This window comes from Anomaloglossus baeobatrachus, chromosome 7 (genome assembly GCF_048569485.1).
Source record: "Anomaloglossus baeobatrachus isolate aAnoBae1 chromosome 7, aAnoBae1.hap1, whole genome shotgun sequence".
In the NCBI taxonomy this organism is placed as follows: Eukaryota; Metazoa; Chordata; class Amphibia; order Anura; family Aromobatidae; genus Anomaloglossus; species Anomaloglossus baeobatrachus.
In genome coordinates, this window is record NC_134359.1 from 93,292,712 (window position 1) to 93,306,637 (window position 13,926).

The 13,926-nt window shown below is 44.0% G+C and overlaps 1 protein-coding gene across 2 annotated transcripts in view; it reads right to left on the reverse strand.

Moving 5' to 3' along the window:
• Positions 1-13,926, reverse strand: part of DRC11 (dynein regulatory complex subunit 11) — a 438,498-nt gene that overhangs the window by 15,159 nt on the left and 409,413 nt on the right. For both annotated transcript variants that reach the window (XM_075317481.1, XM_075317480.1), the window contains exon 16: positions 3,787-3,873. In XM_075317481.1, the coding sequence (XP_075173596.1) occupies positions 3,787-3,873 (87 nt within the window). The remainder of the gene's footprint in view (positions 1-3,786; positions 3,874-13,926) is intronic.

Below are 13,926 nucleotides of genomic sequence, written 5' to 3' on the forward strand. Positions count from 1 at the left end.
CCAGCCTCCCCCCAGTCTCTGCCTCTGCCTCCCTCCAGCCTCCTCCCAGTCTCAGCCTCTGCCTCCCTCCAGTCTCCCCCCAGTCTCAGCCTCTGCCTCTCTCCAGTCTCAGCCTCTGCCTCCCTCCAGCCTCCCCCCAGTCTCAGCCTCTGCCTCCCTCCAGTCTCAGCCTCTGCCTCCCTCCAGCCTCCCCCCAGTCTCAGCCTCTGCCTCCCTCCAGCCTCCCCCCAGTCTCAGCCTCTGCCTCTCTCCAGTCTCAGCCTCTGCCTCCCTCCAGCCTCCCCCAGTCTCAGCCTCTGCCTCCCTCCAGTCTCAGCCTCTGCCTCCCTCCAGCCTCCCCCCAGTCTCAGCCTCTGCCTCCCTCCAGCCTCCCCCCAGTCTCAGCCTCTGCCTCCCTCCAGCCTCCCCCCAGTCTCAGCCTCTGCCTCCCTCCAGCCTCCCCCCAGTCTCAGCCTCTGCCTCCCTCCAGCCTACCCCCAGTCTCAGCCTCTGCCTCCCTCCAGTATCAGCCTTTGCCGCCTCCCCCCCCCCCCCGCATGCGCAGATCTCTGGTCTGCATTAGAGACACTCCCACGCTCCTTATGAATCCACTTACCTGCTCCAGTGCCCGCCACCATCTTCCTGTCTCACGTGAGTATCCTCTTCTGACACCAGCTTCCATCACGGCGTCATCCGCGGCGTCCTGCTGTGAGCTCTGCATGTGACGTCCACACAGCAGTGGACGCAGCACAGAGGAAGGAGCTGATTGGCGCGCGCCTGTGACCCCGGAAGTGCAGGCGCCGGCAGTTCCGGGGTCAATCAGCTCCCTGTGCTCGGCAGCCACAAAAAAAAAATGTAAAAAAAAAAAAAAAAAAAAAAAAAAAAAATTTTTTTTTTTTTTTTTTGCTGCCAGAAGGTGCCGCCCCTCACAATCTGCCGCCCTAGGCACCGGACCACGGGTGCCTAATGGTAAATACGGCCCTGTGTGACATACTGAAGCATAGCATGATATCACCTACCTTCAGGAACTGGGCCGCAGGGTAGTATTTCAACATGATAACGACCCCAAACACACCTCCAAGATGACCACTGCCTTGCTAAAGAGGTAAAGGTGCTGGACTGGCCAAACATGTCTCTAGACTTAAACTATATTGAGCATCTGTGGGGATCCTCAAAACAGAAGGTGAAGGAGCACAAAGTCCCTAATATCCACCAGCTCCGTGATGTCGTCATGGAGGATGGAAGACGATCCAGCGACTCTTGTAAGTGAACTCCATAACAAAGAGAGTGAAGGCTGTGCTTGAAAATAGTGGTGGGCAAACAAGATATTGACACTTTGGGCACAATTTAGCCATTTTCACTTGGGGGTGTACTCACTTTTGTTGCCAGCGGTTTAGACATCAATGGCTGTGTGTTGATGTGTTATGCAAACTGCACGCTGACTACTTTACATTGTATCAAAGGGTCATATCTTCAGTGTTGTCCAATAAAAGATATAATAAAATATTAGAAAAATGTGAAGCGTGTACTCACTTTTGTGACATAATGTTGATCTAGTAACACCACAGCGCTTTACAGACATGATCATACAAACTTCTTGGGATAGAACATAACCATATGCACTACATATACTAACATAGTTGTTATATATATATATATATATATATATATATACATACACACAGTATATATATATATATATATATATATATATATAGTGCCTTGCAAAAGTATTCGGCCCCCTTGAATTTTTCAACCTTTTCCCACATTTCAGGCTTCAAACATAAAGATAAAAATTTTAATGTTATGGTGAAGAATCAACAACAAGTGGGACACAATTGTGAAGCTGAACAAAATTTATTGCTTATTTTAAACTTTTGTAAAAAAGAATAAACTGAAAATTGGGGTGTGCAATATTATTCGGCCCCTTTACTTTCAGTGCAGCAAACTCACTCCAGAAGTTCATTGAGGATCTCTGAATGATCCAATATTGTCCGAAATGACAGATAATGATACATATAAGCCACCTGTGTATAATCTAGTCTCTGTATAAAAGCACCTGCTCTGTGATAGTCTCAGTGTTCTGTTTAAAGCACAGATAGCATCATGAAGACCAAGGAACACAACAGGCAGGTCCCGTGATACTGTTGTGAAGATGATTAAAGCCGGATTTGGTTACAAAAAGATTTCTTCAACTTTAAACATTCCAAGAAGCACTGTGCAAGCGATCATATTGAAATGGAAGGAGTATCATACCACTACAAATCTACCAAGACCTGACTGTCCATCCAAACTTTCATCTCAAACAAGGAGAAGGCTGATCAGAGATGCAGCCAAGAAGCCCATGACCACTCTGGATGGACTGCAGAGATCTACAGCTGAGGTGGGAGAGTCTGTCCATAGGACAACAATCAGTCGTACACTTCACAAATCTGGCCTTTATGGAAGAGTGGCAAGAAGAAAGCCATTTCTCGAAGATATCCATAAAAAGTGTTGTTTAAAGTTTGGCACAAGCCACCTGGGAGACACACCAAACATGTGGAAAAAGGTGCTCTGGTCAGATGAAACCAAAATCGAACTATTTGGGCACAATGCCAAACGATATGTTTGGCGTAAAAGCAACACAGCTCATCACCCTGAACACACCATCCCCACTGTCAAACATGGTAGTGGCAGCATCATGGTTTGGGCCTGCTTTTCTTCAGCAGGAACAGGGAAGATGGTTAAAATTGATGGGAAGATGGATGGAGCCAAATACAGGACCATTCTTGAAGAAAACCTGTTGGAGTCTGCAAAAGACCTGAGGACGGAGATTTGTCTTCCAACAAGACAATGATGCCAAACATAAAGCAAAATCTACAATGGAATGGTTCACAAATAAACGTATCCAGGTGTTGGAATGACAAAGTCAAAGTCCAGACCTGAATCCAATCGAAAACTGTGGAAAAAGCTGAAAACTGCTGTTCACAAACGCCCTCCATCCAACCTCACTCAGCTCGAGCTGTTTGCAAAGGAAGAATGGACAAGAATTTCAGTCTCTTGATGTGCAAAACTGATAGAGACATACCCCAAGCGACTTGCAGCTGTAATCGCAGCAAAAGGTGGCGCTACAAAGTATTAACTTAAAGGGGACAAATAATATTGCACGACCCAATTTTCATTTATTTATTTTTTATAAAAGTTTAAAATAAGCAATAAATTTAGATCAAGTTCACAATTTTGTCCCACTTGTTGATTCTTCACCATATTTTTTTTTTTTATCTGTATGTTTGAAGCCTGAAATGTGGGAAAAGGTTGAAAAATTTAAAGGGGCCGAATACTTTTGCAAGGCACTGTATTTATATATATATATATATATATATATATATATATAAAAGAAATAAAATAGATAAATCATAATGATACAGCATGTTTTCTAGTAGTAATGCTTTTATGGATCTCTTATTGGACTAGGATCATTTCTTACCATTTAATCATATAGGATGGAGGATGCAGGCGTGGTATAGTATTAATAATGGACACCAGGTGGCAGTAAATCAATGAAGCATAACCACTATAGTGAAAATGTACAGGACAAAGATGCTGTATTTCATTCTCTCTTCAAGTGCTGATAGTAGTGGTGTTAATTTATATCCCTGATTCTAGTATGTATAACAGTCCAGCATGAAAAAAAATAAAAGTCACTGGAACTTCATTAAAAATACTGAAATAAATGGAAATGACGTAACCCACGATGTTCAGTTTCTCATCAGTACATATCTATCGCAATGATTAATACTACATTTGCATTTAGTAAAGATCACTCACCTGTTTCTCTGTCTTCGGCACTTTCTTATAAAACATTTTCTCGGCATCTTCGATCCAGATGATTGACGGCTGCAGCTGACGGGCCACCTATAATGAATCCTTTCTTAGCATCTTATTCTAATGTTTGCATTTGCTGTAATTTTGGATTAGTCTGATTCATGCACTGGAAATAAATTCATATATTGCGGTCTCATATAAATAAACATATATATATATATCAATTCCTTTTTAAGTTTTCCCTTATGTAATTCCTTACTATCACCACTAGAGGATGTCCTTTTATCGCCACTACACAGATCCACGTGTCTTATTTCCAGCACCTGCACAGTGTGAATGCACATTATAGAATAACCTATATTTCCGACATATATATTAGTGCACCTAGCATTGCACAAATGTTGACATTATGCTTTAAAATTTATTGTCCATGATTTATAGTATTTTCTTAAGCTAATAGTTGTTCAACAATACACTTGTAAGTTCATATCCTGCAACATCATAGCAATAGTTCAGCAAGAAAAGTGTCCCCTTCCATTATGTTCAGTGTTGCTCCTTTGGAATAGCTGTAATAGATACATTACTTATAGGAAGTATTCAGCCACCTTGGACTTTTTCGTGTTTGCACAGCAGTGATAGATCACAATGAGTCTGATTAGATGTTTTTTTAAACACATCAGCCAATTAAGACCTGAGTTTCATGAATTTCAAGAGTTATTCTTTGCGATTTTTCCAAGAGTTTTGGTGGCTGTAAGTTGTTGAATATGTAATGTGCTTTTTTTGTATTATTTTTCATGTACTGTATAACACCTAAGGGACAGCATCAGAAATGATGCCCAAGCCACAGAAAACTGAAAGAAAAATGCATTATCAGGACTTGTTCACATGCTCTGTTTTTGCCCCTTTTTACTGCACAAAGTGAGATATCTGAAATCACATGCAGCTTACTTTTTCCTTGAAGAGTTTATACCTTTTTGAAGCTACTTGTCCATGATGAGCTTTTAGTGAATTTTTGATGTTGCACCATTTCTGCACCTATTATGTAAATTAGGTTATTTGCATTTATTTACATGTGTTTTTATTGTATTTTTGATGAGCAGCATCCTCTGGAAACAGTTTTGGGAGAGTTGATCTAGGAAGGAGAGCTTAGATTAGAGCAAGCATAGGCAGGGCTGACGTCAGCATCCAGCGCACCCGGCAAATGCCAGGGCCTTGGACAGATATGGGGCCCCACTCATCAGAGGTGGTGATCTATTTGGCGGCCCCAGGTCATGGCTGCCAGCCCTTTAAACCCGCACTTGCACACATAGTTCACTGCTGAATGCTACATGCACGTGCATTGAAGTTCATCTGTGGGCAGGCCTAGGGCGTGATGCACTATTGTCCCATAGATGAAGACAGGAGCCAGCGTCACCCACTGCTGTGTGTGCCCCCCAGTAATGTGTATGCCCCCCTGAGCTGTATGCTTCTCAGTCCCAAGTGCTCTATGCCCACCAGTAATGTGTATGCCCCCCAGAGCTGTATTTCTCCCAATGATGTATGCCCACCAATAATGTGAATGCCCCCCAGCACTGTATGCCCCCCCTAAGATGTATAACCTCCCACTGCTGGATGCCCAATACAATAACATGTATGCCCCCAGTGCTGTATGCCCCCCACCCCTGTAACATGTTTGCCCCCCAGTAACGTGTATACCCCGCAGAGATGTATGCCCTCCCACCCCAGTAACATGTATTTCCCCAGAGCTTTATGTCCCAACACCAGTAACATTTATGCCCCCAAGGCTGTATGCCCCCCAGTAATGTGCATCCCCGCAGTAATGTGTATGCCCCCCTTTTATTGTATATGCCCCCCCAGTGATTTCTATGCCCCCAGTGATGTCTATGCCTCCCCAGTAATGTGTATGCCCCCCAGTAATGTGGATAGCCCCAGCCTGCCCTGTGATGTTTATACAGCAGTTTCATTATGCACTGTGTGGCCTTGCCTGCGTGACGGCCACCAATCAGCGCGCCCTGCACAGTCACATGCCCTGGAGAAGCAGGAAGGGAGACAAGCCGGTTTCCCATATTGAGAATATCTCTAATGTGTCTGTGTGTGCATGTATGATGGGTATATCTATGTATGTCAGTGTATATGACTGTCTATAGATCTATGTCTGTTTATATGTATTTTTGTCATTTTTTCTTCAAATATGTATATGTACGTATGTCTGTTTGTGTACGTATCTGTGTAAGTGCGTGTCTGCGTATACATGGGACCCATGCAGACTGTTTCGCCTGTGGCTCACGAAAACCTGTAGCTGGCCCTATATATAAGCAGTGTTTACTTGCTATTGCAGTACATTGTATATCATACATCTGCACCCTTTTATGTGGCACTAAAGGGTTTTTATAACCTTGTTTAACCTAATCAGTAAATAAATCATTTTAAAAAAACAGCGTGGGTTTTTTGATAACTAGCCAAGGTAACGCAGACAACTGCAAGCTGATATTATCAATCTGGAAAGGCCCACGGTTATTTAGCTCTTCTCAGCCTAAATATCACATTAGATGTGACCAATTCTGATGCTTTGCCCAGCTCTTCCCCACTACCCTAGTAGGCTGATAATCAGTCTTGAAGTGACTTATAAAATAATGAAGTACTATGCTGTCTCTGCTATGCTCGGGGGCCCTATGCTAGCCATAATCTCAGGGATATGCCTAACGAATGGTGTCCTGGCCCTGCTCCTGATCGGACCAAGTCTGATTTCCCCCATCCCCCTCCCACCAGGGAAGGATGGGGCAGGAGTGTGATGTTAAAAACAGATGAAGACAGACAAGGGAACAACAAAACTCTGACACACTGCACACACACACACACACACACACACACACACACACACGCTATAGCTGGCATAGGTAACAGGATCCAACCAGTATATATAGGCAAGGAGCAGATGTGGTAGGCTCCCTCACAACAGGTGACCAAAGAGAGCAGTAACAGCAGTAAATTATAGCTATTAACAGGTTATGGGTAGTGACGACAACTTTCATCAGAGTCGCCAGCTGACCGCAGAGACCCAGCGGCCCTGATGAGTGTTGTCGTCAGTACCCAGCACCTATAACTAGCTGTACTTTACTGCTATTCACAGTCACTGGAGCTGAATTTGGACAACGTGGACTATGACAGAGTATCTTCGTTGGAACATTTTTGATAATAAACTGTTGATAGTGTCGCACCAGAGCAATCGCTAAGAGCTGGGCAATGAGCCAGAATAGGTGCATCTAATATGATGCCTCGATTCTGGGCTGGTATTTTTAGGCTGGTAAGGGGCCAAATAACCACTAACCTTACCAGCCTTATAATATCAGCCCCCAACTGTCTGCTTTACTTGGGCTGGTTTTCAAAAATATGGGGAACACCAAGTCATTTTTTTGACCTAGGAGTTACAGATGCATCCAGGCATCTCACCCATGCTGTTGCCATTTGAGTGCTGTTTCCATCTATTTCAGCAGTTTTCCTGCTTTCCCAGAACTCCTATTAGAGTCTCGCGGAAAACTGCTTGCGTTTCCCATTGACTTCCATTATACTCGTTACTTGAGTTGAGCCTGTCCGAGAGTCCGAACTGCTCGATTCGAGTACCAAGCACTAGAACATTTTAGTGCTCGCTCATCACTAGTAGAGATGTATTTATTAAGGTGCTTGCAACAGACCAAATAGTAATTGTTAATGTTGGGACGTTTGTGATCTACTCTGCTGGGATTTATCTATGTACTTCCTTCATTCCTTTCCTCCCTTGTGTTTCTTCTACTGGGCATTTTGCACAGAGTTGCGATCATTTTTTCACGACAACTCTTGTTATTATATCTACCAATGTACTCATGCCTTGGATAAGTGAAATATATAATGCCTGATTTGCTTCTTGGGTATTTTCTATATTGGCGTAATATCATGACTTGTATTGTGAAGATTTTGTGTTTCCTTGTCCATTCCTTTATTTCTTACATTGAACTAAGTGCTTTGCTTTTGACTGATTTATGTATATATTATTGTTGTAGTACTGATGAAGGTCCTCTTTGTCCAAAGTAGAGGAGAGGGAAGCCTGCACTGATTGGCTGCAGGAATTGCATGACATTACAATGTCACATGAGCCCCGGGAGGCTCCAGCACTGACGATACTTGAACATTGGTGAGTATAAGTGTTACTATTTTATGAGGGGGAAACATAGTAATTGAGAAGGGGTTGTCCGAGTAGTGGACAACCCCTTCAAGTTGCCATGTTCTCATCTTTTAGTGGATGGGATGAGACAAAGTGGATGGGATTTAATGAAACCTCATGCCCATTGTGCTTTTTTTATTTCTTTTTTTTACGCTGTGTAAACTTACCTATGGTGTGTATTTCAAATCTGCAACCTGACAATTTCTCTTGCAGGTACACTGAGTTTTATGCCTGGATTTTTCCCTAGAATTGCATTAAATGTGGAAAACTTGAATTTTTAGGGTAAGCACACACGGCAAGTAATACGGAGTGAGTGGAATGCGATAAATAAAACGTATTCCACTCAGACCAATGTTAATCTATGGGGCAGATCCCATGAGTGATTTTTTTCTCAGCCCTAATCGGACCGAGAAAACAATCGCAGCATGCTGTGGGTGCAATGAGATCCTGTATCACTCGCACCCATTCAAGTCTATGGGTACGAGAGAAACATAGCATTGCACTCGCATTACATTGGAGTGTAATGCAATTCTCGCATCAGCCAGCAACGGAGATAGAGAGATAAATCCCTCCCTCTCCTCCGCAGTGCTGGCCCTCCCCTCCGCAGCTGTGGTCTGATCGCAGGATCGGACCACAGTCGCATGACACTCGGCTCCCGCTTTGCTGCGAGCGTGAGCCGTGTGTCATGCGTGCACTCGCACTAATCCCCGTTTGGCCCCAGCCTTAGTGCCTTACTGCTGTAGAAATGCACCTAAAATGCTTGTGAAGCAGATGTGACTGTATCAATATAGTTTTGTCAAAGCCAAATACCAGGAAGTATAAAAAAAGCAGCTTTATTTAAAACATGGCACACCTAAAAGACAAAAACCTGCAAAGTCAAAAACGCATGTAAAATAACGCAAGTAAATTAATTTGCCTACTTGGTGCAGAAAATGTGCAACATTAAAAATTCAACCAAAAATACTCCTTGAAAATCAAATCTCAAACTGTTTAAATTTGCGAGATCCTGTGAATTTGAGGAAATTTGACTTGAAGTCGATCTGTAACAGATTAATCAGCTCTTCTCTAATTATATATCTTGTACATAGATAACTTCTTTGTAGTGCAGAACCCCCTTAAATTGAGGTGTGGATTCAGAAACTTGTAGGAAATCCAGCTTGTGTAGTATATAATAGACATACAAAGTTTTCAAAAATCTGCTATGGAATGTCAAAGTAAAACGCATGAATACTGTAATTGTGGGTTTAGTGTTTCTTGTAATTAAATTTCCTTCCCTGTACACATAAAGGCAGCATAATCAGATTTACCCCAAGGAATGGAGCAGCGATAAGCTGCTTTTTGTAATCATTGTAGCCAAGTGTATGAGACCAGTAACAATAGGTGACAGGTACATAATACAAGTCATACTGTGGATTTTTAAATTTTTAATTTTGTTTAAAATAGTTTTCAGTTTTACTCAGCATACATTTGACTAATAGAGAAGCTCGAAATGTTGAATATAAAGGATATTATAGGCTTCTAGCACAGTGTTGTGGAGGTTATCTAACTAAGGGACATTCAGAAGTCTGATTTTTCCACGCACGAGACAAATGGATATATTTTTTGGATCAAAGTTTGATCAGAGTTTGCTCAGAGTGTATCAGTTTTTCTCATTCGTAGAGAAAAAAAAAGAAAAATGTGTCCACACCTTCTCTTCTGTGACAGTCCGTGAAAATCATCCGAGTGCTGTACGATGTCATCCAATATTGGATATGAGCACAACCCAAATAGTATCCTCCTGTTCACTTGTAGCACCCCTGTTTTAACCACTTTCCAATTATGGTGCGCTCACCCCCCCTTTCCCCCAATATTGGATAAGTCTCCGTGATTTTCCGTGGACATCTCAGTCTGCGTAAATCACAGACGTGAATGGCCCCATATAATATCACAGGTGTATGAGTGCTATCCATGAAATCCACAGATAGTACATGTATGGAAAAATCGCATGTCTGAATGAGCCCTAAGAGTAAGGGTACCTTCACACTTAGCGATGCAGCAGCGATCCGACCAGCGATCTGACCTGGTCAGGATCGCTGCTGCATCGCTACATGGTCGCTAGTGAGCTGTCAAACAGGCAGATCTCACCAGCGACCAGTGAACAGCCCCCAGCCAGCAGCGACGTGCAAGCGACGCTGCGCTTGCACGGAGCCGCCGTCTGGAAGATGCGGAGACTGGTAACTAAGGTAAACATCGGGTATGGTTACCCGATGTTTACATTAGTTACCAGCGCACACCGCTTAGCTGTGTGTGCAGGGAGCAGGGAGCCGCGCACACTGAGCGCTGGCTCCTTGCTCTCCTAGCTACAGTACACATCGGGTTAATTAACCCGATGTGTAATGCAGCTACATGTGCAGAGAGCAGGGAGCCGCGCACACTGCTTAGCGCTGGCTCCTTGCTCTCCTAGCTGCTGTACACATCGGGTTAATTAACCCGATGTGTACAGCAGCTACATGTGCAGAGAGCCGGAGCCGGCAGCACAGGCAGCGTGAGAGCTGCAGAGGCTGGTAACTAAGGTAAATATCGGGTAACCACCTTGGTTACCCGATGTTTATCTTGGTTACAAGCTTACCTCAGCTGTCAGATGCCGGCTCCTGCTCCCTGCTCGCTTCATTTGTCGCTCTCTCGCTGTCACACACAGCGATCTGTGTGTCACAGCGGGAGAGCGCCTTTGAAGAAAACGAACCAGGGCTGTGTGTAACGAGCAGCGATCTCGCAGCAGGGGCCAGATCGCTGCTCATTGTCACACACAGCGAGATCGCTAATGAGGTCACTGCTGCGTCACAAAAAGCGTGACTCAGCAGCGATCTCGGCAGTGAGCTCGCTGTGTGTGAAGCACCCCTAAAAGACACCTAGAGCTTGTAATAATAAAAGGGACCTTTCATATTAGAGACTGATGGGTGCCAACTTAGGGACATTTCAGTCATTCTTAAAAAAAACTTGGGTGTTGAAAGATGCAGGGTTCTCTTTGTTAGGCCTCATTCACACATCCACGTCTCTGGTATGTGTGACGTCTGTTTTCACACGTCCTGGAGACACGGACTCACGTAGACACATTAAAATCAATGGGCTTGGTCACACATCCATGTTTTTACACAGGCCATATGTCCGTATGCAGAACACGAGTGTGCTCCACACGTCAACATGTCTGTTTTCTGCCGGCAGCACGGGTGTCACACATACCTGACACTAATGTGATCCGTGTGACATGTACTGGAGAAAACACAGGTGACATAAAAATAAAGAATTTTTATCCTTACCTGTCTCCGGCGCTGCTGTCTCTGCCTCTGCTGTTGCTTCTGGGTTCACTCATTATGCTCATGCATATTCACTGCACTCACCACGGACCTGGAAGTAACAGCAGCGCTGGAGCAAAGCTTAGGCAGGTAAGTATACAACTTTGTGCTGTCTGTGTACTATCCGGATGTCACATGGACAGCACAGGGACAGCACACTTAACACACACATGGACACGTGCACACATATACGCACCTTCATCACGGACCATACATTTAAATATTTGTGTTTTGCACGGATGTGGGAAGGATGCCTTAAGGGCGCTTTACACGCTACAATATATCTTACGATGTGTCGGCGGGGTCACGTCGTAAGTGACACACATCCAGCATCGTAAGGTACATTGTAGCATGTAACAGCTACATGCGATTGCGATTGAACGGTAAAACGTTCATCGCACGCACGTCGTTCAATTCCTAAATATTGAATGTGAGGTTGTTCATCGTACCCGGGGTAGCACACATCGCCGTGTGTGACACCCCGGGAATGATGAACAGATCTTACTTGCGTCCAGCGGCTCCCGGCCGGCAATGCGGAAGGAAGGAGGTGGGCGGGATGTTTACGTCCCGCTCATCTCCGCCCCTCCGCTTCTATTGGCCGGCTGCCACGTGACGTCGATGTGACGCCGAACGTCCCTCCCACTCCAGGAAGTGGATGTTCGCCGCCCACATCGAGGTCGTATGGACAGGGAAGTACGTGTGACGGGGGTTACTCGTTTGTGCGACACGTTCAACAAATTGAACGTGCCGCACATACGATGGGGGTGGGTATGATCGCATACGATATCGTATGCTGGATCGTATGGTGTAAAGCAGGCTTTAGGTAGTAGGCGAAGTACTGAATGCTGAAATTAATTTTAAGCCAGACAACCCCAGTTTAGAAAGCAGTGAAGGCTCCATTTATACATTCATGTTTTTCATGGACAGAACGCGCACCCATAATAGTCTTTGGTCATGTTCACTTCTCTGCTTTCTTTTTCCGGGCAACTGTACACATAAAAAAAACAGAGACATGTCTGCTTTTTATCCAATTTGTGAATCAAATACGCCCAATTCAAGTGCATGAGTCAGTGAATAAAAAGAGGAAAGAAACTAATCTCATCCATATGTTATTCAAATAATGTGCTTTTTTAATGTTTAATGTGTAGGAGAAGCATTTTTTCAGCATAAAAGAAAAACACGTGACACCCTGTTGGTTACACATGGACAAAATATGTATGAAATTTGGATCCGGTACACTGATGAAAAATCATTTTTTTTTTTAAAACACAAAAAAGAAACAAAAAATGGACCCCTGTATGAGACCTTACTGTACAGGAATGGCTGAGTAAGTTACTATACAGTAGATGGGGAGGTGGAAAGAGATGAATATTTTGTGAGTTTTTGATGTTTCAGATTTTCTGCAGCATTTGTGCACCTATTAACCTAAGTAAGGTCTCATGCGCACGTAACTGTGGAATATTCTGCAGCGATTTGACAGCACATGTGCGCTTCAAATAGTAATGGTTGCAGTTTTTTTGTAGAAAAAAGCCGATTTCATGCGCTCTGGCTGCTGCCCTCACCATAGACATAGTAGGAGCTGCAACCAGAACGCAGAAATAAATGGACATGCTCATTTTATCAGCGCACGGATTTGGGTCAAAATTTTAGCACCCAAATCGCTGCATTCATAAAAGCATGGTGCGCACGTATCATGCACAATCTTCATAGATTGTGCAGTGGACGCAGGACACATGCATCTACGCTGCAGTGCAATACGCAGCGTAAATACATGCAATTACGCAACATGCGCATGAGCCTTTAGGTTACTTGTGTTTTTTCATTGCTTCTTTGAGCTTGTTTTTTTTAACATACATTTTTAGTGCATTTCCACAGCAGAAATACACTAAAAACAGATACCGTATTTTTCGGACTATAAGACGCACCGGACTATAAGACGCACCCTGGTTTTAGAGGAGGAAAATAGGAAAATAAAACTTTAAGCAAAAAAATATGATCATGACACACTGTTATGGGACGAAGATCTGCTGCTGACACTGTTATGGGGGGTAATGTCCCCAAATTCTCTACTAAGGTACCCCATCCTGGTAATGATCTTCCTGCCTTGTGTATATGATCCTGCTCATATACCCCCATCCTGCTCATATACCCCCATCCTGCTCATATACCCCTATCCTGTTCATATACCCCCATCCTATTGATATACCCTCCATCCATCCTGCTCATATTCCCCCATCCTGCTCATATACCCCCATCCTGTTCATATACCCCCATCCTGTTCATATACCCCCATCCTGTTCATATACCCCCATCCTGCTCATATACTCCCATCCTGCTCATATACTCCCATCCTGTTCATATACCCCATCCTGTTCATATACCCCCATCCTGTTCATATACCCCCCATCCTGTTCATATACCCCCCATCTATCCTGCTCATATACTCCCATCCTGTTCATTTACCCCCATCCTGTTCATATACCCCCCATCCTGTTCATATACCCCCCATCCTGTTCATATACCCCCCATCCTGTTCATATACCCCCCATCCTGTTCATATACCCCCCATCCATCCTGCTCATATACTCCCATCCTGCTATATGCCCCCATCGT